The sequence below is a fragment of the Anguilla rostrata genome, chromosome 17, assembly GCF_018555375.3.
Source record: "Anguilla rostrata isolate EN2019 chromosome 17, ASM1855537v3, whole genome shotgun sequence".
NCBI lineage: Eukaryota > Metazoa > Chordata > Actinopteri > Anguilliformes > Anguillidae > Anguilla > Anguilla rostrata.
Genome location: NC_057949.1, coordinates 19,301,569 through 19,326,091, shown reverse-complemented (window position 1 = coordinate 19,326,091; position 24,523 = coordinate 19,301,569). Strand labels below are relative to the sequence as shown.

At 46.1% G+C, this 24,523-nt stretch overlaps 1 protein-coding gene across 11 annotated transcripts in view; it reads left to right on the top strand.

The window, feature by feature from the left end:
* Positions 1–24,523, top strand: part of pdgfbb (platelet-derived growth factor beta polypeptide b) — a 41,559-nt gene that overhangs the window by 1,252 nt on the left and 15,784 nt on the right. For 2 of the 11 annotated variants that reach the window (XM_064314975.1, XM_064314974.1), the window contains exons 2-4: positions 86–145; positions 855–894; positions 14,878–15,072. Coding sequence is in view for 3 of the 11 variants with exons in the window: in XM_064314969.1 (XP_064171039.1) it covers positions 22,108–22,185 (78 nt within the window). In the remaining 8 variants the exon portion in view is untranslated. Of the gene's footprint in view, positions 1–6; positions 146–854; positions 895–14,877; positions 15,073–22,100; positions 22,186–22,694; positions 23,522–24,523 lie in introns of those variants that run through there. The other 9 variants (XM_064314979.1, XM_064314973.1, XM_064314978.1 and 6 more) reach the window with 6 other exon arrangements.

Below are 24,523 nucleotides of genomic sequence, written 5' to 3'. Positions count from 1 at the left end.
TAGGCTACACAAAAAAGATTTTAAAGACCTGACAGAGATGTTGATTGAACAGAAGGATTCATATGTAAATTGTTGTGCCCATTAGATGGCTAGAGATTAAAGAAGAAGAGTTATGAGCCGACGCAGCACTTTTTCCGCTTTTCAGGTAAGCTTGCATTGTAACCCGTTTAATTATAGGCTATATAGCTGAATATTCTTCGCTAGGTAGCTGTGGCGACTCATTTGCAGTAGGAGAAGCAAGGCCCAACTATACCTTCCCCTTTATGGAAAGTTTGGTTGAATGAAGTAACTCCAATGCACAGGTGAACGGGAAGACGACTCTTTATTCTTCAAATAATGTGCAACACACCTATGACGCAAGACATTCGCTAGTCAGGTTTTATGGCTCTTAAAGTTCTGAACATTCAAATAGCGAATGCCATGTGAACTTTTCGATATGACATTTAAACGTCGAAAACACACATTTGAGTAGAAACAGTGAGGGAAGTCCCACTTTCCATACTTCTTTTGTTTCACTCTCGTTATTCAAAACCCCCACACATTTCAGTTAAATGCATGCAGTAACATCAATAGCATTATATTAGCTCAATATATAAAGCAGGAAATTTACGCCAGTCCAGAGAAAGGTAAACTGAACCCAAATGAGCGTGCACGGGGGAAATATATTGGATGTTTTCTCAGCACATCATTGCAGTTACCAAATTCTAACTCTTGGTGACACTGTCTAGTCGTGGTTTTCTCGCCAGTCTTCTCGAACGCAAAATTATCACAAGGCTTCAAATGATTGTTTAAGCTCTAGAATCTCGTCATTTTTGTGCTTATTTAATACCCCCACTGTCTCTCCATTATTGCAGATGAGCTGGTAGTTACCCAAACCGCTGTCCCAGTCTTAAGGTAACAAAACTCTTCCTTGTATCACAGCACCACACTAGCACTTTTGCATAAGTGTCTGTTTTGTTAGTAACCTATGTGAATAAATTAGCGATTTCTGGAATCAAATTCCCCTTCGGTGACGCATTAGCCTATTAATTACGTTCCTGTCAGATGCCTCAGCCCACCTTACATGTTACCGTTTGCTGTGCGGGGCAGTTAAGGCATGTGTTATCAGAGAGGCTATGATAACACATGTAAAATGGGGCTATTGATCATCTGCCTGCATTATTTGAAATGTGCTATATGAGCTGTGACTAAGGGAGGGAAACTCGTAATACCTGTCTGGGGAAATTTCAGGTGACATTTGTGTCTAACCACAATGGGCTTTAAAAAAAAACTCTTACTGCATTAAAAGTAATGTTACTTGCTCATCTCAGTAGCTGAAAATGTATGTTTAAAACAATTCAGCGCTCCCTGTCAATCACCATCATCACACCTAAAGACAGTTTGGACATAATATGCCCCATGGGTGATTACTGTGAAAGTATAACCTCCTCACATTCCACGCCCTTGTTCAGCATGTACTCCATACACCTTCACATCAGCCGCAGAGTGTAAGCACCGTGGAGAGGATTAGAAACCCCTGTTGGTCCCACACTAGAACACGCTGTCGTTATATTATAAGGTGGAGTCAGGTCCCCGCTCTGTTCAGAGAATCATGGTGTTGCCGCATTTGTAGGGGAACCGTTTGGAATATGAGCCAGCTGTTACTGTGGCCCTTGGGGAATTACCTGTGTCATATACTGTATCTTTAGTGAAGGTTTAATAAAGCAGTTATACCCCAGCAATAATCGTAATATTACCTTACTTTGCAATTTAGTCATTTAGCAGATATATAAAGCGGGGGGAGTATAAAAAAAATTACCTAAATCGCAAAATGCGATTATTCCGTATGGACTTGTTGCAACTGGATTCACTAAAATGTTATTATGATTGACATCTGAACTTTCCCATTCCTCTTTCGCTGCGGCAGTATTGACACGTTCCGGTTTGTGCTGGAGCGCACGGCTCCAGTCTCTGGTCTGAGGCCGTGTCCCTTGTGGTGAGAGATGCGGTGGCGAGTGGGATCGATGCGGGGGAGAGCGGCGGTGCGGCGGTGTGGCACTTCGGCCGTTTCCAAGACTACCCGCCGAAAGGGCTCCGTTAGTGCGGTCGGACGTGAGCGCGTTTACACGCGACTGGAAACGACGGGGCTGGGCTTTCCACCTGTCGCCTGGCTACCACAACGAGAATCTGTGACCGAGAGACGGGAGGGACTGAGGGAGAGGCGGAGGGAGATGGAGAGAGAGAAACGGGATGGCGTGGGTGGACACAGGGGAGCGGGGGCATTGCTCTAGTAATGATGTCATTTGGTGTAATTGCGCAATCGCGTTCAGTGTGACCGTGGATCTTTTTGCTGTCCTCTTTGCATTTTCCTGGTGTGAGAGGCCTAGAATCCTGAAGAGGCGGTACATTATTCAGCATTCCGCCCTTTTCTCCTCTGTGGTTCCACACGTGTCTCTCTTAATGGAGTTTCATATATGCACACATACGTTTTCCTTCCTTATTTCCGCTCTCCTTGTGGTTCTTTGAGAGGCTGAGTTATTGCTTTGTTGCATATAGGACATTTTTTCACTATCTTGTTTACAAAAGAAAAATGTTCTTTTTTAAACACAGGTTTACCGCTGGCTTCTTTTATTTATATGCTTCGCTTGTGGAATCATTTACATATGACTGTAACGTCCTGCAGTCAACAGGCTAAACCGTGCAGCTGTTGCTTTTTCACAGGAGTGCACATCTCCAGAGTTGGAGCGTAGGTGTGTGTGTATGCTGGTATTTTTGGGTGTTTCAGCACTTAAGTGGTGCTTTCCAAGGCCTGTATTGGCTGTGAATGGTAAGGAGACTTCAAAGCCAGCGGGCACTGTGGCCCTCCTGGCCTGGAGCTGATAGGATTACACTTCATGCGCGGTCTACCCAGACAGGCTGCAATTACCCAGTCAACCAGAGGGGGTCACTCTCACGCGGTGTGACAGAGGCAACTTTCTCAGCACAAACACTCGCTCTCTGATGCGATTCTCAGGATTCGGGACCAGACCATAGTGCTGATAGCCATACATTTTAAAGCAGCGTTTGGGTATGACAACACAATAGAACTGTGAAAATACACATCTATGATAAAGGTGGGAAATTCATTTCCTGGAGTACTGGAGTGAATGTGTGTTTTTTTTTGTTATCTTGGGTCACTTATCTTACCGGTTGTGTCTACCAATGCTGGCAAGGTTGAGATTAGTGCTTCATACAGGTATGCAAGAACAGTATTCAGCTTATGAGGAAATGTATCTAAAATGCCATGGAACGTGAATGATTGGGACTAATTAAAAAATTAAAAGTTGGCAACAGATTAAAAGTCCAGGTAATGGATACAGCCCTCTTTGCCCCCCTCCCCCAATCTATAAATTGGTGGCAAATGAGCAAATGTCATATGGAAATGATCCACCGATAGTCTGCGCTGTGCAGTGTTACCTTGCCCTCATCTTAGCCCAGGCCTTGATCCCCTCGTCCCCCCGCCCACTCCCAACCCCCCCCCCCCCCCCAAAACGCCCCTGCTGGTGTTCCCCGGGAGAGGGAGGGAAAGTCCGCCGCGCCACGACTCCAGCGAGTGGGCATCTCCAGCCGTGATCTCACCCTCCACCCCGACTTGGCACGGGTTCGAGAAAACTGCCCTTTTGCTGAAAAATGCCAAGCGCACCGCATTCCACAGCGGCACAAAAGCCCTCCTTATGCGCAACAATAAGACAAGTAATAATTATATAATTGCCCTCACGCAGACGCGGGCCCGTGCACTTTGTATTTATGCATGTGACAATGGCTGAGTCGGTTCAAAGGCTGCCCTTTTTGCGGTTAGACTGATTGCTCCCATCGGAGCGCCGTGTTGAATGAGGGATCTGTTTTTTCTCTGGGCTGATGGATGGCATTATGTCTGCGTTAGGGTATGAGGGAATCATTTTTGTACATGATATCAGATTGAGGAAGGAGAGTGACGAGGGGGGTGGCGGTGGGGGGGCAGACACAGACTGTTAGGCTGTGCGCTCAGACTGACACACAGACACGGCACAGAAACACGCTGCTGATATTCAGCCTGTGGGCGGGGCCATGCTGGGGTACAAACATGCTCGCATCCACAGAGGCATCGTCAAAATCGTACAGATGCCCAGTCTCTCACACACACGCACACACGTGCACACACACACACGCCCATGCCCACTCACTCAAACATACATGGGCAATTACACGTGCATACATAGTATAAACATACGTACACTCACTCATATGTGCATTGCACGCACACACACACACTCTCACAGAGATGCAGAGACGTAGTCTCTCTCTCTCTCTCTAACACACACTCACAAATGCATTCACATGCACACACTCGAAAATACATGCACACAAACTCATGCATACACATGCATTCTTGCACACTCACTCAAACAACACACACTTACACACACGCACAGTCAAAAACACGAGGAGCTGCCCCCCTGCACAACTTCATCTCTGTCAGATGAGAATTGAAGCACTGTCCCTCTGGTCTGGCCCCCTCCCAAAATCTCTCCCAGTGGTCCTGTCTTGGGATGGGTGTGTCCCCCGCTCGTTCAGGACGGCACAGAATAGACTATTGTTAATCACAGAAGACAGAGGAGGGGATGGGGGGAATTCACAAAACAATACGACCCCCCCACCAGCAAACAGCGCATTGACGCACTTTAGGACTGGCCTGAGCAGGGAAAGTGGAAATGAAGACTAATGGAGAAACAGAAGACATATTTCTTCCTTCTATTTTTAATGGTCCCTGTACAGCAGGGATCTCAAACTCAAATCCTTGAGGGCCACATTGCCTGCTGGTTTTTGGTCCATGTCCCACTCTAAATGCTTAATTTAAGTCTCTGATTGGCTAAAGATAATTACAAAAATAGAAAAGCCTATGTTCTCCCTGGAACCTGCACCTTTGACTGTTAACCCGCAAAGGAGACTGAAGTAACCTGCAGACGCTGTGGCCCTCCAGGACTGGAGTTAAACCTGCAGACGCTGCGGCCCTCCAGGACTGGAGTTAAACCTGCAGACGCTGCGGCCCTCCAGGACTGAAGTTAAACCTGCAGACGCTGTGGCCGTCCAGGACTGAAATTAAACCTGCAGACGCTGCGGCCCTCCAGCACTGGAGTTAAACCTTCTATAACTGCAGAAGGAATAAGTGAATCCTTTGTCCCAAACAAGAGACATTTATTTTTTTAAATCACTTCATTTGTTTTGTGTATTAGTTTAGAGGGATTATTTACCCTCTAAACACGAGAAGCACTGAGGACAGAGGACCGAGGTTGGGAACCACTGCCATTAGCATAATCAGCACGACTGAACAAAGTGTGTCTGTTTTAAGTCAATGGGAAAATGTAATCTTTCAGGTTGCAGTTGATTTCAGATCCGAGCCTTTTAATGAAGAGAAATCTCGTGCAGTGACATTCGCCATGATCAGTCCCTCGTAGGCGCTGTAGAAGATGGCTGTGGAAGACGCGCCTGCTCTCTTTTCTGATGTTGACCTTTGGCGTGACGTCAGCCTGTGCGGCGAGGCCCTTCTCCCGAATACCGCGACCTTTTAAGAGGCTCCGAGCGGAGACCGCCGCGGTTATGCAAGGCTTGACATTTGCGTCTCTGCGCCACGCAGGCTTCGGCGGACAACGGCGGCCACGAGAGCTTAAACAGAGAGGCCGCGCCCCCGTTTCGAGGCAGACGCGCTCGCCGTCCGCCCCGTGGGCCGCCGCGTCGGTGCTGCTGGAGCTGCCTGTGGTCCGTGACTCGTCTGTGTCTCGGGACCGGACTGTCGCCTGACTCAATCCTGACGGAAATTTGAACGGGAGAGAGAGCCAATCACAATAAAGCGCAGAGCAGAGGTTGCTCAAAGTGGGCGTGGCTGAGCTGCTGGGGTTCCTGTGACATGGTGCCCAGTATGTCTGCTGGACAGGTCCCCAGTCCCAAATGGCTGCCATTTCCTTGAGTCCCTTGAGTCAAACCCACAGCCCGCATGTGCCAAGGTCAACAGCCTACCCACAATTCCCTGGGCCCATGAACTAGTCCAAAGAGCATCATATATAGATCATCATATATTTATACATTTATATATAGTTATGTATAAATGGTACATAGCCATATATAAATGCATAAATGGAAAATTGAATAGCGAGGTGGAGAGTCTGGACCCCAGGATGAAGTTGTTGAAGAACCCCGATGGAAGGCATATGCACTGGAGCACTTATTTGAAAGCTTTATTCAGACATTAGGTTCGCCTCTGTTTCTGTAGCAATGCGTGCGCACGGCAGGTGCGACTGGGTAATGATGGATGGGCTGCTGCGTGCGGATGTGTGCGGTGCTGCACACGTAGCTTGTCCTGCGTGCGGATGTGTACGGTGCTGCACACACAGCTGGTCTCGCTTGCGGACGTGTGGAGTGGAAGAGCCATTTCTGCTTCCGAACAGCGAGGAACTGGGAGCGTCCACGGTGCGGCTCTGAGGCTGCCCTGCTCCGTACGGGACTGAGAGGCGCTTCGTTTCATCACTAATTTAAGGTCATCCATCAGACTCGGCTGTTAATGCGCGACCTGCGCCGTCTTCATTCTTCACTCGGGTCTGTCGCGTACTTCATTACATCTTACAGATGACAGGACTCTTTCAACGCGTCTTTCTTCCAGAATATTCTGTCTCCATTTGAAATTGATGCGCGGTGCGCCGCGAGATTAGATCCCATTGCGGAACAAACGCAGCGAGTGACGAGGATGATTTAGACCAGGAGCCGTTGTTACAGAAAAATTTGGCTTGTAACCGGAAGGTTGTAGGTCCGAGCCTCTGGTGGTGCTCTGATTTCTGTTTAAAGAGACAAGACGCAGCTAATCTATTTAAGCTGTCCCGGGCGAGAGCATGGGTAAGCATGCATTCCCATGCTGGCTTTTCTCCTCAAGCTTATAGGAGGACCAGAGTGCTGCCAAAGGTTCTGTTCTTGAGAAAGAATCCAATGAACACGCGATGAAAAGCCCACAATGCGCATGTTCGGTGCAGATCTCGAACGACCAGAGAGAAGGGTTCACACGATCTCTTAATTTCTGTGAGACCCAACGCACAGGTCACAGGCCTTGGTTTTAAAAAAAGAAAAGGGGAAGAGAGAGAGAGAGAGAGGGGCTGAGAATGGAGAAGCGAAAGCCTGGCGGCTAGCTCCAGCGCAGAGCCCGAAGCGCTCCCAGGCTCCGGGGGCCTGACGTCAAAAGACCTGCCCCGGCCCCAAAAAAAAGCAGCCCCTTTCGAGCAGCATTTTCATATTTCGCTGGTATTTCCGGTCTCTTCCGCGCTTCAAAAATAAAGGCCATCGGAGTGATCGTTATGAGCGCTAACAATAATAGCGGCGGGAACCGAATGAAAGCCGGCGGAGCCTCTCTGACCTTTCGGGGCTAAACTGGTGCTGGCCCAGTGTGCGCCGCCGGCTCCATTGTGTTGGAGGCTGTTATCATTGTATTGCAGTTTCCTTTCGCTGCTGTGACGGGGAGGGGGGAGGGGGGCGGGCGGCGGAGCGGGTGCGAAGGAGCGCGAGAGAGAGAGAGAGAGAGAGAGAGAGAGAGGGATAGGTGCACAGACAGAAATAGAAGGTTATGTGGACTTATTAGGGAACACGCTGTCCGCATGTGTCCAGACACATGTGATGCACACACGCTCGCACACACACACATACAGGTAATCCTGTGCACAAACCCACACATAGAGACATTCAATATGTTCATATACATACCTGTGCCACAGATTTATCAGATATGAACGTAGAAAATGACCGACAGGATGACATATAGCTATCATGTAACTGCTGATTAGCACAAACACACACGCACATACACACTTTCTCACATGCACACACACACACACACACCCCCACACTCTCTCTCTCACACACACACACACGCAGACAGCAGTAATAACTCAACCTCTCATGGTGCTGGGCTCAGTCAGCAGCCTGTTATCAGTGAGAGGGCAGAAAGGCAGGTAAGGCCAGAGGAGGAATTCCTGAGGCCGGGCTGGGGGATAAGGACACAGGTGTCCCCGCTGGTTCATACATTACCCCACTGAGGACAGCAGACTCACATTACAATGACATTTTTCTGCACAATGCTCTTGGGAACAGGCCATTTGATCCAAAAAAAAAAACCAAGCAAGACTGGGAGAAAAAACTATTCCAGATCTGACACGGTAATGGAGAGTCTCCTAATTTCCTCTGCATTTACAGAAGTGCACTCAGATATCATATTTATTGGTGTATTGCTAGTTGTACTTGGGCTACACTTGGGCTATTGTCACCCATTTAATTAATTAGCTATGCCCTGGCTAAATATTGGCTGGCTCAGCAGTTTATTCCATTGAACCTTAGTAACACAGACTTAAATTCTATTCCACTGCTAATATTTTTCCATAATTCAATGGAATTTTAATTTTGTTTCAAACTCTCACACCAGCATATACGACCCACATCTTAAAGGGGGAGAGAGTTTGGCTTGCCCACATTAGCAGTTAGTGTTTATAGTTTGAGAAATGAGGATTTTGAGTTTGAGGATTGAGAAATGAATCGGGTTTCATACCTGGTTGCCGTGAGTTACGTACCAGCCGGTTTCAGTGTCTAATCTAGCCAGATAATCACGTGCATAAATATAGTACACTGGGCCTGTGCCGCTATCAGCACCACCAAGCCAATTACAGAGTACGTTGTATTGTTCTCCTAATAATAAGAAAGCGGCTATTAAGATAATAACATTACAGGGTCTGGACTGCTGACATTAACGGGGCTGTAGATCACAAATGGCACTGCCTAAATTGTATTGGTCTGACTTTATTCATCTGTCAGTGTCTGGCGGTGAAATAACAACAGCGGTCAGTTGTTCAGCCAGCGTGAGCGGTAATTGGGCAGAGGAAACCGACAGGAAAGCAGGAGATGGGCGGTCGGAAAGATCGGGCAGCACCTCAGGAGCTCGTGGGAGAGCAGAACTCGCGTGCCCGCGTGGGAGAATGCCCGCTGACGTAACGTCTGCTCCCTGGACAATACGCCCACGCGTCGCTCCTTCCCGGCCCTGCCAACAGGGGGCGCTGTTGTGCTCAGTGGTATGTGAGTGAGTCATCTCTTCTGTTCCCCCCCCACTTTATCACTCTTTCCATGTCTCCCACTCACTCTTTCCCCGCCCGACGCTGGAGGGATGGAGAGAATGGACAGGGACTGTGGGGGCCGCGGGGAGAGACTGAGGCTCAAACACAATGGCGACCCCGCGAAGAAGCACACTGGAACAAATGGAGCCATTGATGGATCAGGAGAATGAGAGAGAGAACGAGAGGGGCAGAGAAGGGTGCAAGGACAGGGAGGGAGGGAGGAAAAGAGAAGGAGTGAGCAGTTGTACATCAGGACTGAGACTGTATGAACTCCCTTGAGTACTGTAGAGGGTGAGAGTTCTGCTGTTCAGTGCCAGGGGACATTTTAATAAGGCCTTGAAAAGCAAAAGAATTTACCCAACGCTCCTTCTCTCCATCACCAACACTGCCTTGAATTTGTTTGGCATTATTATTATTATTATTATTTTTATAACCCACTGGAAAGCAGCATGTGCTTCATGCAGATATCTTTTTCCGCAAATCCATGAATGGCTGCAGTCTGCAGGTGCTACATGTAAAAAGTGTGTTGTCGCCTGATCAAGATGCAGATGAAAGATGAGTGTGTACTGCACGCTGCCCCATGCCTTCAAAGCTGTCCAGCCATTGTTGAGTACTGTGAGGAAACGGACTGCTGTATTATTGTTGGATGGTGGAGAAAGAGTGGGAAAATCGGGCACTGTGAGTCCAGGAGTGGGGGGAGGGGGGCGGGTGGGGATGCCGGGCCACTTTCGGAAGAGGGCCCTGAGCAGCACTTTCCGAAACGGAACCGAGCCAGGACAGGAAAACACCTGGAAACTGTGAACAAACAAATATGAAAGAGGAAACTGACGACAAAAAAGTTAATGATAAACACACGTGTAGTGCAGGGGGTGGGGGGTGTTGAGGGGCGTGGCTGACGGATGCGGGGGCGGGACGGGGCTGCACCCATAAACGGAGGTCCCTGTTTACACTTGCCTTTTCAGCCGACGTGTATCCAGTTTTGTTACCGTTCCCATTCCTACACATTTGATGATTGTTGTCAGGGAGTGGGTCTGTCAAAATTTAAATGCCGTTGCATCTTGAGGTAATCGGGGGTTGGATCATCCTGCCTGCATTGGATCTGAGTCAAATGCCAAGCCAGTTTTCTCCTGCCACCAACATTCTGCTGGAAAATAGCATCCCAGTGCAGGCATGTGGGAGTCATAAGGTGCCCTGCTGTCCAGCCTGTCTTCAGGTTGGCTGGAGCATTGAACGCAACAGCTAGGAGCAGTTCGGCAGAATAGGATTTTTGGCACACTGATATCATCGTAGTTAATTCGCAGTGCTGTTTTGGTGATGTTTTAGATTAGATTAGATTAGCCTTTATTGTCTCCCTTATGAGAAATTCATCTTGGGCATTCGAGAGACACAGGTGACGTATACATGTATAATCAACGACAGTTAACATGCAGTATCACATCCAGATACATATACACCAGAACATACACATCAAGAATATTGCACAATAACCTACATCAAAAATATTGCACAGATACCCTACACCAAGATATTGGACATTCCCCCCGATAAGAGCCGTTACGCCCCCCCCCCCCCCCCCCCAAAACCACCACCCACACACCCCCATCTCTTACTGTTCAGTAGTTTGATTGACAGTGGAACCCGAAGGCATCAGCTCATACTCTTTGCGAAGGATGTGGTTTGGATCAACCACAACTGGATCAATCAATGTTTTGTATACATTCATCCGTCCAACATGTTTAGTGAATCGCAGGAAAGGTTCACCAGATGCACCGCCTGATTTGCATATCGTGATGATTTAATCAGCCAGTCAATGGCTGTTTCCTAATAGCCAGTTGCCTCAAGCCAACTCTTATAGCGCTCTTAGTGTTGCCTCCTTATCTGACGGGGATGCTGACACTGCGGTAGCTGTTTATGCACTCCACTGTGCAACCCAGCGCTCCATGCTATCCATAATGGCATCCAGTTCATTTAAATGAAATATGACGCTACAATAATGAACATTTGTCCCTGTGGAGTCTGCATGTCATGATGCTGAACCCTAAATCACATCGCTGTATTTAATATGAACAGACAAGTGTTCTCTGTTACTTGAACTCCAGCAGAGTTTATATGAGTCCAACAAAGAACAATTTTAGTCCGGAGTCAAATCTGCTCTATGGGAGTTCATTTGACACTTGTTTTACCATGAGCAGCTCATTCGTATCCTTATGCTGTGTGGAGGAAATGCTTGCGTTTGTTCCATAGCCCGCCACACAGCTGTTAGGAGATTCTGTGGGATGCTTCCGGCATGCAGTGGTTTTGACTGTGCAAACGTTGCATATTTCTAATTGCATCAACACCGTGGCTGGGGTTCGATCAGCATTCACCTATAACTGCCTTTCCCCCTCAGTCCGTTTCAATGGTCAGTAACCCTTGAAGAGTTCCGAAATTTCAGTGTTCTAGAATTCCTTTGCTTTCAATAACCAGTAGTGATTGTTTACATCTGCATTAGAATGTTCAGTTGAGAACATTCTAATCGCATAATTGTGATCTGACACCTTAAAAGACACCAGTGTCTAAATGGCCATTGGGGTGCTTCTGAAGACTTTTCAAAGACAAACATTGTTTAGTTTTCTTCACAAACACACTTTGGTGAGTTCAATAAAAACACTAAAACTCGCCAAACTGATCGCGGGGGAAGATTAATGCTTGCTTTTACTTGTAGGACAAGGTTAAGGACAAATGTTAAGGACAGTAGCCGCCCCAGTGTCGCAGTAATAACGCATTCCCAGAAGCCTCCTCTGCCATGGGCCGCAGTGTCTTAATGTGGTCGTAGGAGGAAGCGCAGATTTTCCCCTTATGCAGCCTGTGGCTCTCTCTATCTCTCTCACCGCTAAGCTCTGCTATCTTTTCATATTCCCCCTTTCTTTTATCTCTTCTCTCCCAAGTACAGCCGTAATAAATGTTTTTTTATTCTCCTCTCCCAGCTTTCCCTAGAGTCAAGCGGCCTTTTCTCATCATCACTCTTTTCGTTCAGCCCACAGCCCATGCACTGTGTGTGCGCGCGTGTGCGTGTGTGTGTGTGTGTGTGTGTGTGTGTGCACGTGTGTGCGCGTGTTTGTGTGTGTGTGTGTGTGTGTGCACATGTATGCATCACCATTCCATTAGTTAATATGCTCATATTCACGTGTCTGTGTTTGTGTGTGTGTGTGTGTGTGTGTGCGCGCATGCACTTATCTGTTTTTTCTCCTTTTTTATCGTGCTGCCCTGCGGCTGTTCTGTGTTTGAGGTTAGGCTTTACTGGGGTTATCGCATAAATCAGAAAAATCCTATTCACTTCTGTTATGTCAAATTTCTGTTGAGTTTGATGGACAGTGTGAGCCTTTGAAGCCCAAACGCACATGAAAAGCATGTACACACACAAACACGCGCACACACATGCACACGCACACACACACATTACATTACATTACATTACAGGCATTTAGCAGACGCTCTTATCCAGAGCGACGTACAACAAGTGCATAGGTTTCAAGATGTAGAGGCGCAAAAGAAACACTAGAGTGAAGTAAGGATCGTAGTGCCAGAAGTGACCACATCGATCAGGACTCCAACCCTGTAGAGTAAGCTTGTTCAGCAGCAAGAATCCTACCAAGTACAAAGTACAAACTAGCACTGGAATCACACCTAATCATACAAAAACAATCCTACCAGATACACTAACATAATCAAATTATCCTAGCTAGGTACAATGAGCTGAACTATAGGCTAGGGAGGGGTGGGGAGAGGTGCAGCCTGAAGAGATGAGTCTTCAGTCTGCGTTTGAAAGTGGTGAGATTCTCTGCTGTTCTGACCATCACGGGGAGGTCATTCCACCAGCGAGGGGCCAGGACAGACAGCAGACGGGAGCGGGAAGTGCAGACGCGAAGAGGGGGAGGTGCCAAGCGTCCAGAGGTGGCAGAACGGAGAGGTCTGGCTGGTGTGTAGGGTCTGATGATCCTCTGAATGTACCCTGGTGCTGACCCCTTAGCTGCCTGGTATGCAAGCACCAAGGACTTAAATTTGATGCGAGCCATAACAGGCAGCCAGTGGAGGTCAGTGAGCAGGGGGGTGACATGGGAATGTCTGGAGAGGTTGTAGACCAGACGCGCTGCAGCATTCTGGATGAGCTGCAGGGGTCTGATGGCGGATGCTGGCAGACCAGCCAGTAGCGAGTTGCAGTAGTCCAAGCGGGACAGGACCATCGCTTGAACCAGGAGCTGGGTTGCGTAGGTGGTGAGGAAGGGGCGGATTCTCCGGATGTTGTACAGGAAGAACCTGCACGTTCGACTCACCGCCGTGATGTTCTGGGAGAGGGACAGTCTGTTGTCCATCACCACTCCAAGGTTTTTTGCGGTGGGTGATGATGACACCACAGTGTCCCCCAGGGAAATAGAAAAGTCAAGAAGGTTAGAGGATGGACAGACACACACACACACATGCGCACACACACACACACACAAATGTGCAGGCATAGAATGCACAGAATGCAATTCTAAAATGAACAAATATTCCAGCAGTGCCAACAAGTGGCACCGCATTTCCAGTTTAAATAGGTGTGAAATACCTTTCGGTTTCTTTAAAGGCTGAGAGATTTTTACATTATCAGACCCAGTAGTCTGTCCATATTTGTGAACAGGCAGCAGTGAGCTCAAACCAAATCCACAAAGCTCAGGGGCCAATGGAAGACCACACCCTGCACAGGACTCCCACAGTATACACACACACACACACACACTGCTCTGAAATACCCACACACTCACACACACACACACACACTGCTCTGAAATACCCACACACTCTCTCACACACACACACACACACACACTGCACTGAAATACACACAATATATTTTCCTGCTTTGCCTATATATCTATATACATATATACACATGCATACATATATTTTCCTGCATTGTATATGCATTTGTTTGTGCATGTATGTATATCTGCATACATGCATAGACAGACATATGGTTTATGGTACATACATTATCGTAAAACTCAGCAGCAGGGCTGTCACATCAGCAGAGCAGAAACCCGGATCGCAATGTGTGACTGAGCCGGCAGGAAGTTGGCTCATAAACAGGAAGCGGTGAAGACTGAATATTGCGACTGGGAGTGGAAGTGCTGTCAGACACACCAGTACACACCTGTCTCCCCTCCACGCTATTTCTGGGCTTCTGTTCCTGCCTTGCCAGTCACTCTATCTTTCTGTGTCTGTCTTTCTTATCTGGAGACGCAAGTTGGTGTCGATGGTTTTGTCAGTCAAGGAAATGTACCACCACAACCTGGTTTGTTTTCCCATTTGCCAGAAATGACAGAAACTGGTCCTTCTTGCCATCTTTTGTTTCATGAATGCTACTATCAGAAGGTTCACACGATTTAATTAAATTATGACATGCTAGGCTGAAAAGTTAAACTGGTGAAAAGGTTTTGTTTACTTTGCTAAATTCGCTTATTACAAAATGACCAATAATCTTGTTGATTTAATGTTAAAAGTATGCTTTGTGTCAGCCAGAATGGAACTTATCTTTATAATACTGAGCAAAAGAATGTTAAAAAATACCTCCTGTTTTATTTAGATTTCTTAGGGTTTTGGGAAGAGAATTTCTATTCCCTTTTGCTCATTATTAAACTTGTGTTTTGTGTACAGTGTTTAATCAGGCTCGTTTCAGAGTACAGATTCATCTCTCTCTCTCTCTCTCTTTGTCTCGTTCTCTCAGGGGCGGAGGGCTGCAGTGAGGTGCTGCTTTTCCTGGTACCGGAATACACACAGGCAGTGTTCTGCAGGAAGCTGATGTCACACACACAGCAGAATTTCCCCCCAGACAGAGAGCTGGAGGAAGACCACGAGGAGGCCATGAACGCTCACTGAGAGGCCAAATGCGTGGCACTGCTTGCATTAATTTTATAGTCAGGTGAGAGACAAATGTTGATTTAATACAGTTCTAAATTCAGGATAAATATTCGCTGAATGTCTAAATTAAAGACAAATGTAGATTGAATACCAGCCTTAAAGTTAAAGATAAATATTGAGTGAGTACAGACCAAACAAACAATATATATCAGAGCCCACCTGTTCTCTCAGTCAATCTCCAGACCTGATTCACATTCTCTGACTCTCAACATGACCTTTCTCAAAATGTCATGTGATTACTTAATCTAGTTCTCATTGTGATCTTGAAGGTTGTATGAATATGTATAGTTAACAGTGTGCTGGGGTTTGGTCATTTTTTTTTTTTTTCTTTTTGGTGGTAACGGTTTGTTGATTAAAGTTAACTTACATACAGCAACCGAACTTACACCAATATACAAATGAAATATAAAAACCCAAATACCAGCAAAACATTATCAAAGAGAAAAAAATAAGAAAATAAATCAGAAAATAAGGAAAAATTGTGTCTCATAAGAATAAGGGTTTGTTTAGCTTCTTGGTGTTTTTTATATTCACAGGTTCTTAAGTTTAAAAAGTAAGCCTCTCTACTTGTCTCTCTGGTACTGCCAGGTCATTTTTATTGCTGTTTTGATTCTATCCAGCTAAACCCCCAGGGTAGTATTTTCTGAGCCGAACTTCAAATACGTTGATGTTCCAAAATTCTTTAAAAATAAATAAGTCCCATAATCTTTCCTGCTTTTAGTCTTACACCAGCTGATCGTATGGTAAATATCTTTAGCCGTAACAGTTTGGCCCCTCTGAAAGTGGGTAAAGCCAACGCCCCTTGTGATTGGCGGATGCACTCAAACATGCCATGAACTGAGACAAAGACGGAGCGCCACAAAACCTCATTCTCATTCCTCGCCTGGAGGTGCAAGATTTACAAATACAGACACGTCTGCTCTGCACCTTCCTCCCACGTTTCAGGTTTAATAGAGGACAGGAAAATAAAATGACGATAAAAACACGATCATAATCTTCACAGGCTGCTGGAGATATGGAGCATGACATCTCTTAATGGACTCAAAGCATGTTAGTTTCTATCCTTTTCCAGCTTGCTCTCAATATCATCAATATCACACATTCCATGACTGGAAAAATGTGTCCCTCTGCTTATCAGCAATTTATCCTCTTTATAAGAAATGCAATTTGGATTCAGAATATCAAACCTGGAGGCCAATTTCAACACTTTCCCTAAGTATAATGCTACTTGTTACGGAATAGTGTATTTGATTTGCCTCTTGAAGTGTAAAGCAGCACATTGGGCCTTTATCTCTGCTTGAAAGTTTATCAAATCCAGTATTCAAATGTGAAGTTGCAGGTTTGATTCCCAGGTAGGGCACTGCCATTGTACCCTTGAGCAAGATACTTAACATGAATTGCTTCAGCATAATATATTCAGCTGTATAGATGGATGCTATGCAAAAATGCTGAAGTTTTGTAAGTCGCTCTGGGTAGGAGCATCTGCTAAATGTAATGTTATAAAGCTGTGGATGTTCTGATGTTGTTTTTGATGTCATCAAGTCTTTTGGCCATTTAGCATATCAAACATTAGGACAATATAAATGTAACTGCATGTGATCGAGTTGATAAGAACAGTATGATGCAACTTGGATTTGCTGAGAAGAGGAGAAATTCCCAGTTTAGACAGTTTAGAATGTATGATGGAATGCATTCACCTCTGAAGCATAGCGTCGCCTGCTGCTTCTTTTCATACCAGCAAGCAGGCAAGACACACTGTACAGACATGGGTCAGAGGAAGACTGCTCATGCAGCCTTCACAAGCAGACGTGGGTGTCTGATTGACCAGCGGGGGTCGCTAGAGAGTAAACCCTGCAGGATTCTACCGCCAGCTTTGCGTTGCCGTACGGAGGCTGCTGGCCACAGTCGGCAGTTGTGCAGTCAGGACACCAGATCGTGGGGCTTGTCCATGGCAGTAGAACAGTGCCTTAGCCTGATGAGTCTCCCGCCAGCCCAAAACCGCCACTTTATTGGACAAACATTAAGGGAGAGATCTCAGTTTGGCAAAGGAAACTACCTTTCTGCCAGAAGGCCAGAAATATCCTGCTTCTTTTTCACCTTCTAGGGACAAAGTCACTTATAGCCAGGATGCAAATCAATGATCTTCTGCATGACAGACAGATAGCGCACCTGTCATTATAACCATATCTTTCAGAAGTGTGAAGATGAGCATATAAACCATAAAGATGTCATATGAACTATATATGCAGGGAAATCTCAACCAATAGGCAGAGATATCACCATTATGCCAAGATTATGATGATTGACATTTAGTCTACAGAGTGCATTCTATGTGGAATAAATTGCATGGCAACAGCAATAAACAGAAGGTTAAAGCCGGGGCATGTTTTTCAGGTATATACATTTGGACATCAGCCACAAAAATCTTTTAACAAATATCTCAGGAATCAGGACATTTGTTTTGAGGAGCTACATTACCTTGAGCTGATATTGCTTTCGCCAGAACAGAACTTTCTCTCTCTCTCCCTCTTTTTCTCTCTTTCTCTCCTCCATCTCTTTTGCTATTTCTCTCTCTCTCTCTCCCTCTCCCCCTCTCTCACTCCCACTCCAAGTTTCTGACTTTGTCTGGCTGTTTTTTCTCCTTTTTCCCTCTCGCTGTGTGAGTGTGTCTGCCTGTCTCTCCCTTTCTCTCCCTCTCTCTGTCTGGGTCTGTGTTCCTCAATGCAAGGCACATTCCAGGAATGCCTCCCTGTCACTCTCTCCCTCTCACTGCCACACTTTCTCCACCACTCAGCTTCACCGTGCTTGAGAGGACCGTGCTGAAACATGAACACGTTGGCCGCCACACACACCCTGCCAAGCTGTGCTATCTCTCTCTCTCTCTTTCTCCCTCTCTCCCCCTCTCTCCATCTCCCCACGTCTCTCTCTCTCTTTCTCCCTCTCTCCCCCCCCTCCATCTCCTCACATCTCTCTCTCGTTCTCCAATTCTCCCCCTCTCCCCATATGCCCTACATCCCTCTTTCTCTCTCTCCACACGGTTCCTGGATACACACGCATACATGCACACACTTTTCATGAACGCGTCTGTTGGAACTGTTTCTTGGGTTCCAGGTCGCCGTTGTGCAACGGGTTTTGCGATGCTGAGTGAATCTCGCTGTACTGTACGCTCCTGTATTTACTGTAAGACCCCTGGAAAGCACCGCGGTTGTTTGTCAGCTCCCTTTGAGCCTGGCGGTTGCATTAGCTGTCGGAGGCCAACAGCCCTGTCATCATGTTGTCAGCTGAGGCGTGTGCAGGGGGTCTAATGAGCCTCTGTCAGCGGTGATCTCCCAGCTCGGCTAGTGGCGAGCGCTCGCTCTGTAAACCAGCTGTGAGCAGGAACGGGACAGGATGGTATTAGATTAGATTAGCACTTGAGCAAGAGTTGGCCAAAGATGCAGACAGGCAGGGCAGAGCGGCAGCGTGGTGTATTGGTTAGTAAACTGCACTTATACCTCAAAGGTTGTGTGTTGCTGCTTTACTCTTGAGTGAGGATTTCAGTAAATATCCAACTTTATGAATGGACTGCATGTAAAAATCAATTTATATAAATTGATATGTAAATATATCAATCTGGAAAACAATGTCTGCTACCTAACAACATGTTAAGGATTATTATCAGGCCAGGGCAAAGGGAAGTATTTAGTCTGGGATTCCGCATAACCTTTCCACTATATGGTTATGAAAGCTAGATATGGGACACAGAGGGAGGACTTGTGTTTTAGGACAGGTGTTTTTGGTAAAATATGTATGGGAGACTGATATGCATGTTTATTTTATGTCTTCTTTAGAGGACATTAACACAGAAAAGCCATTGTGCACATTTCACTGTCACAATGAACAGAGAAATAAAATGTGCTTGTTTTGCTTTAAGTTCATTCTGAGTAAATATTGTACAGTTTTAGTCTTACAGCCAATAAACACTGTTAGAACTGTTTGAATGGACACACATACGTGTGTGTGTCTGTGTGTGTATATATATATATATATATATATATATATATATATATATATATATGTCATAACCACCCAAAATAACTGTATTTCCTTAACCAAGTTTCCTGAAAGAATGTTTAAGGAAGGTACCATCACTTAGGGTGTGACTGTTGTTGCAGAATCCTGTTTCTAAATATGTCTACTATTTATATTTTTGTACTGTTTTTTTTTTTTTTTTTGGTTTATGCTGTTTGGACGATGTTTTCTAAATTGCATAATGGCCTGGACCAAGGGTATGTGCCATCCTTCAGTGAGAGTGGGGATGCTTTATTCCGTGTGGCTTTGCGATGGGATGCGTGTGTTTTTGGAAGCGTACCCCCCCCGTGCGTAACTGCAGGTCAGGCAGCAGCAGTCCGGACGGGTGCCCTCCGGAACTCTGGGAACAGCGCTCAGGGGCCTGGGTGCTCTGGCACAGACGCTTGCGTCGTTAGCAATAATTAGCGTTAGCGACGGAAAGCTGCAGAAGTGCAAAGTCATGCCAGTTTGCTTGCGAGACTCTTCTACTCCATTTCTCAGCATATCCAGAGGCCACATGAAAGAAGGGGGGGAGACTGAGTGATATGGTGGGGGTGGGGGCAGGGATCAGACAGTGCAGGTGCATGGACCTAAATTCCCAGGAACGTACTGTAGATGGAAGTTTGATAGATGAAAAATGCAGAGCTAAGTGCAGGCTTTAGCAGGGTTAAATGGTAATCGAGTGAATACAGATGTGAGTGACTGTGGTTAAAGAGATCATATACAAACTTGGTACTGTGCAATACCAAAATTATATCTTTAGGCCTAGCATACAGAACAGTGTAAAAACAAATTGAGAGAAGCCGGTGAATGTTAGGCCGAAAGATCATTTTGTAGGAGCTTGTTTTTTGTAGGTGGTGAAATGTTTAATTCATATGGTGAAATGAATCATGAAAAGGTTCATTTTCAAAATGAACAGTGTTGTGATGGAAAAAAGAACTAATTTAACGTCAGTCCTCCGGTCGCTCTTCTAATAATTCAGTATTTTCACAGTCAACGCATTTAAGGCATCCCTGAGTGTAATTGAGAACACTCCACTCTTGCTTAGTCACTGCAGAAGTCATTGTTGAACAAACAAAGTGTTTCATTTCAGTTTGATGGATACTTAGCCTTTCTTAAAATCCTTCGTTCATAAATTGGCGATAAAGCCGCGGGTGGATTGGGGCGAGAGGTGCGCCCCCTCACAGAACCTCAGAAAGCCTGGGAGGAACAACCTCGCCTTTTTCCAATTACAGAGGAGGACAGAAAGGCCGTGCTCTCCACCTGCGCGGGGAGGGGAATTTCCCACAGAGCGACGCAGCCGTCAGATCTGCCCCCCTGCTTCTGACTCCAACATCGAGACACCGGCAAACCACACAGCAGCCCGCGTCAAAACGGGGGCACGCGAAAACACACGATAAATCACCGCTTATAAAAACCGACAAGTTAACGCGGTGTCTTTTCTGCTCGCGTGCAGAAACTCTCTGCTGCAGTGGCCTTTTACCCAAACACGGGCGTTGACTCCCTCGCGTCTCTCGGACGACTCTTAGGAGGAGTCGAGTGTTCTTAGGCTCAATTTACACATCTGTGGCTGGACTGGTCGTGTTTTCGTTTTGGTTTCTTTTCTCCAAGACGCGCTGGACATCACCCAACTTAATAAAGAAAAGGAACAATCTTAGTTCCTTTCCCTTATCATCCTTGTTGTTTCAGTTGATGTTGTCATGTTTCATACTTTAATATCAGTTCAGTCGTGCCTACACGGACTTTATGGAGACGGCAGTTCTGACCTCGCGGTGGTCGCCCGTAGCTGCGGAAAGGTTCAGGGGTGAACTGCAGTCTCACCGCCTTTCTTATTGTGATCCATTAACCGTGCTCTGACTGACCTTAATCACGACTCTGACCCATCTCACGGTTTGACCCTTTCCCCAAATTACTCCCCTCTGCCCTCCTTCCTTCCTTCATGACTCAGAGCTCCTCAGCTCTGTTCACATGTACACCCAAAAAAAGCCCCCTCAGTATCGCACAAACATGAACTCAAACTTAACTTAAAATGAGCCCTTATAGACTGATGCCATTTGAACCAATCAATGCCCCCGAAGTTCATCACTTCATTCCCTCAAATTAAAAAATTGTAATAATTTAACAATATTGCATGTTCCTCTGTATCCGCTGTTATCAACCAGTTGCTGTGATCAGCCATAATTAATGTTCCTTATGGAGCAGCTGTTGTGTATATTTAGGTTGCCGCGGCAGCCTGTGCTGCTGTTGACTCAGGAGCACAAACAATGCGGTTTGTGTCATTCTTCCCCCCCCCCCCCCCCCGTCTGCCCGCCAGCAGTGGCGATGGAGTCCCATCCGTCTGTGAAATGGCCGGGGAGACACGCGGGGCGCTTCACAGCACACTGACAGCACAGCCCGCCATTCTTTACTCAGCTTTACGCTAACTTTACGGAACGGGCAGGAGAACATTCTGATCCTTAAATGCCTTTTGGCTGAGCGGGTTGGGGGGGGGGGGTGTCTTGCAGTGAATCGTCTATGCTGTATCCCAGTTCTGATTCTCTCGCTTTGTCATTTCTATGAATGTCGTTGCTCCCGTTTCAGTACCGGCTAGTATTGAAATTATCACTGTTTTCTTTCACAAAACCATTCAGTTGGCACTTCTGTTCATTGATGTCATTTTAGTGGAAGTCAGTAAAATGCCTCAGTGCTTCAAGATGTGGAAGTTAATTAAGACTAAATTCAAAAAGATGTCACTGTCATGTGTCACACAGCCTGTGTGTTTATGTGTATCTGTGTGTGTGTTCGTTCGTAATGTATTGGCACTCAGTGGCAGATCCTTTTAAGGATCACAACTTGATTAAACACCTCAATGTGAATTTGGATAATTTCTCACTCAGTGTTCCTTCCTGGTTTGGGTTTGAGTACCAGTTGCCCAACCCATCCAGCCCGTCCCCCATAATGCAATATCACTTCCTCACTTTGCATCCTGGGTTTTCAACAGGGGTCTATGGCCAGATTTGATGGGGACCTGAGTGCAGGCCTCATCAGATTAGAACAGGTTGAAAACACCTGCTCTCATGGAAAAGTAGGCAGCAATAATTTCTTGCAATTTCCGTTATAGATTTTGATAGCTTTTATATCATAAATAGACCAAAAGTGTAATTTTGATGTCTTATGTACATAACATACCCGGAAGTATAGATCTCGAGCACCGATATCTTGAGCACAGCAATCTTTACAATGGAGCCATTGCACCGACCCACAGACCTGCAGAAGCCGTGTGGAGGAGTGCATGAGGTCACACCATGAAGGATCCTGCCTGGGAATGCGTTCACAAGCATTTTGGCTGCAGACATGCAGAAACCTTTGTGCCGCTGTCAGACACTATCATAAGACCTCTCCGTGCGAAGGGTAGGGAGAGAGGAGGGAGGGAAAGAGAGAGGGAGAGAGAGAGAGGAGGGAGGGAAAGAGCAAGAGAGAGAGGGGAAGAGAGACAGAGAGAGAGAGAAAGGGAAGGGTTTTTGAAAAATGTCCAACAGTTTCTAGCAGACTTGACCTCTGATCCATTCCTCAGCAGCACAACGCATCTCTTCATGGCTTTTGTTGGGGGGGGCTGAATTGTGACAAAGTCGCAGCCACCCACTGCCGTTTCTGGGGAACCACCTCATTTTTTAGGACAGTAAGCACTGACCCCCATTAAAAGTGGGGTCTCTGTGATCAAATCAAAGCATTCTCTGCTGCGCCCCGGTTCACAGACCCCTCCATGTCCCCGACGGACGCAGTGGGCTTCAGACAGTCGGGACGGCACAGTTCACCTACAGTACGCGGCGCATGAATGCGCGGCTCTGTAATGCATGGGGTTGCATTAAATGGCATGCCGGAAGACCGCCATGCAGGGGGGAACACTAACGCCTATGAGGTGCACAGAGGCGCATTTATTGCGGAATCGCCTCAGTACAAATCCGATGTTCATTTTTCGGACTTCAGCGAAGCTCCTTATTTCAGCTTTAAAGTGGTTTTCATTTCCGATGAGTGTTTCATGCGTCAGAAATGATGCCACTCTGGCCCGTGATGCAATGTGGACCCAGAGAAATACGCTTGTTGGTTGCCATCACACACAGAGCATCGACCAGATCTATTTTAGGTTTTTTAATGCATCTCGGGCCTTTTATTCGCACAACAATACGCTTCTTGGTTTACTCACTCTATGTGCCCTCTGTATGAAGGGGAATAAAAGGTTGTGAACTCTGAAGTAACATCTGAAGTATTTCATGCACCTTTTGCTCCCTTTGCTAGGGTTGCAACTGAGTACACAATGACCAGGCGGTAGTGATGATGACTGGATTATGGTAATGGTGACTGCTGATTACGATGACTGGATGATTCTGATGCCTGCTCTCACTGGGGTCATTATCATCTGGGTAAAAATCCCCTGAGCTACTAATATTTCACATTATTACATAGTCCAGTATTAATGCTTTTGATGAGTACATATTTTTAGAAAAGACTTTTCATATGCAGAAGTGTTTTTTAACACAAGCATGAAGGTCCAGCTACCATAAACACTACGAAGATGTGCATGTTCATCTAGTGTCATGGAAACTAGATAATAAGACTGCCTACACTCTTATCATGTCGCCAGACTTATAATAATACAGTGCCCATACATTGTCTAAAACTAAAATGTTAACATCTATATAATTACCTTAATAATATTTACAGCATGCAAAGAGGTAGATAACTATGCAGTTAAAACAGTTTCCTCATCTCAAAAAATAAAACCGCTACCTGCAAATCTCAGAAAATGTCACCTGCTGTGAGTTACGCATGCTGTCCTGAAATAGATTGTAATCGCAAACAAATTTAGCAACTTATCGCAATATGTTCACCTATTTAAAAACGTGCCGTGCTGTTTTTCTTAACAGACCGGTTAAATAGGCTACTAAATCTCCAAATTATGGGTAACTACATAGTTAATAAATGCTACGGTACGGTGCGTAGCTGAGAAGTTACGTTAGACCTCCCCTTTAAGACAACTTGGTTCAACGTTTTCCTATGGTTTTCTTCAAGACGACTCGCCCCCTGTCGTCCCTAATATGGACTTTATAGCCTTGCTTTAAAGGGGCGGGGAGAGTGATACTAACTTCTGTTCGGAAAGCTCGCAAAAACTATCCATCGTAATCAGAATGCAACAGCGGCGAAGCGTTAGAAACCTGAAGGACCGTTGATAAGCTTACAAAGAAATTAGGTTTTCAGCTTCGCCACGCGCTGCAATGCACTGCGCTTCGCTACATTACTTGTAACGGATCATATTGGCTTGTAGAAGGCAGAAGTGAATTACTTTTTTGTTTTAAAGCGGACAGGTTGTAAATTTCGAATTTATTTCCGAGCAATAAAGGCGGCTGTACAAGTTGGCAATTTAT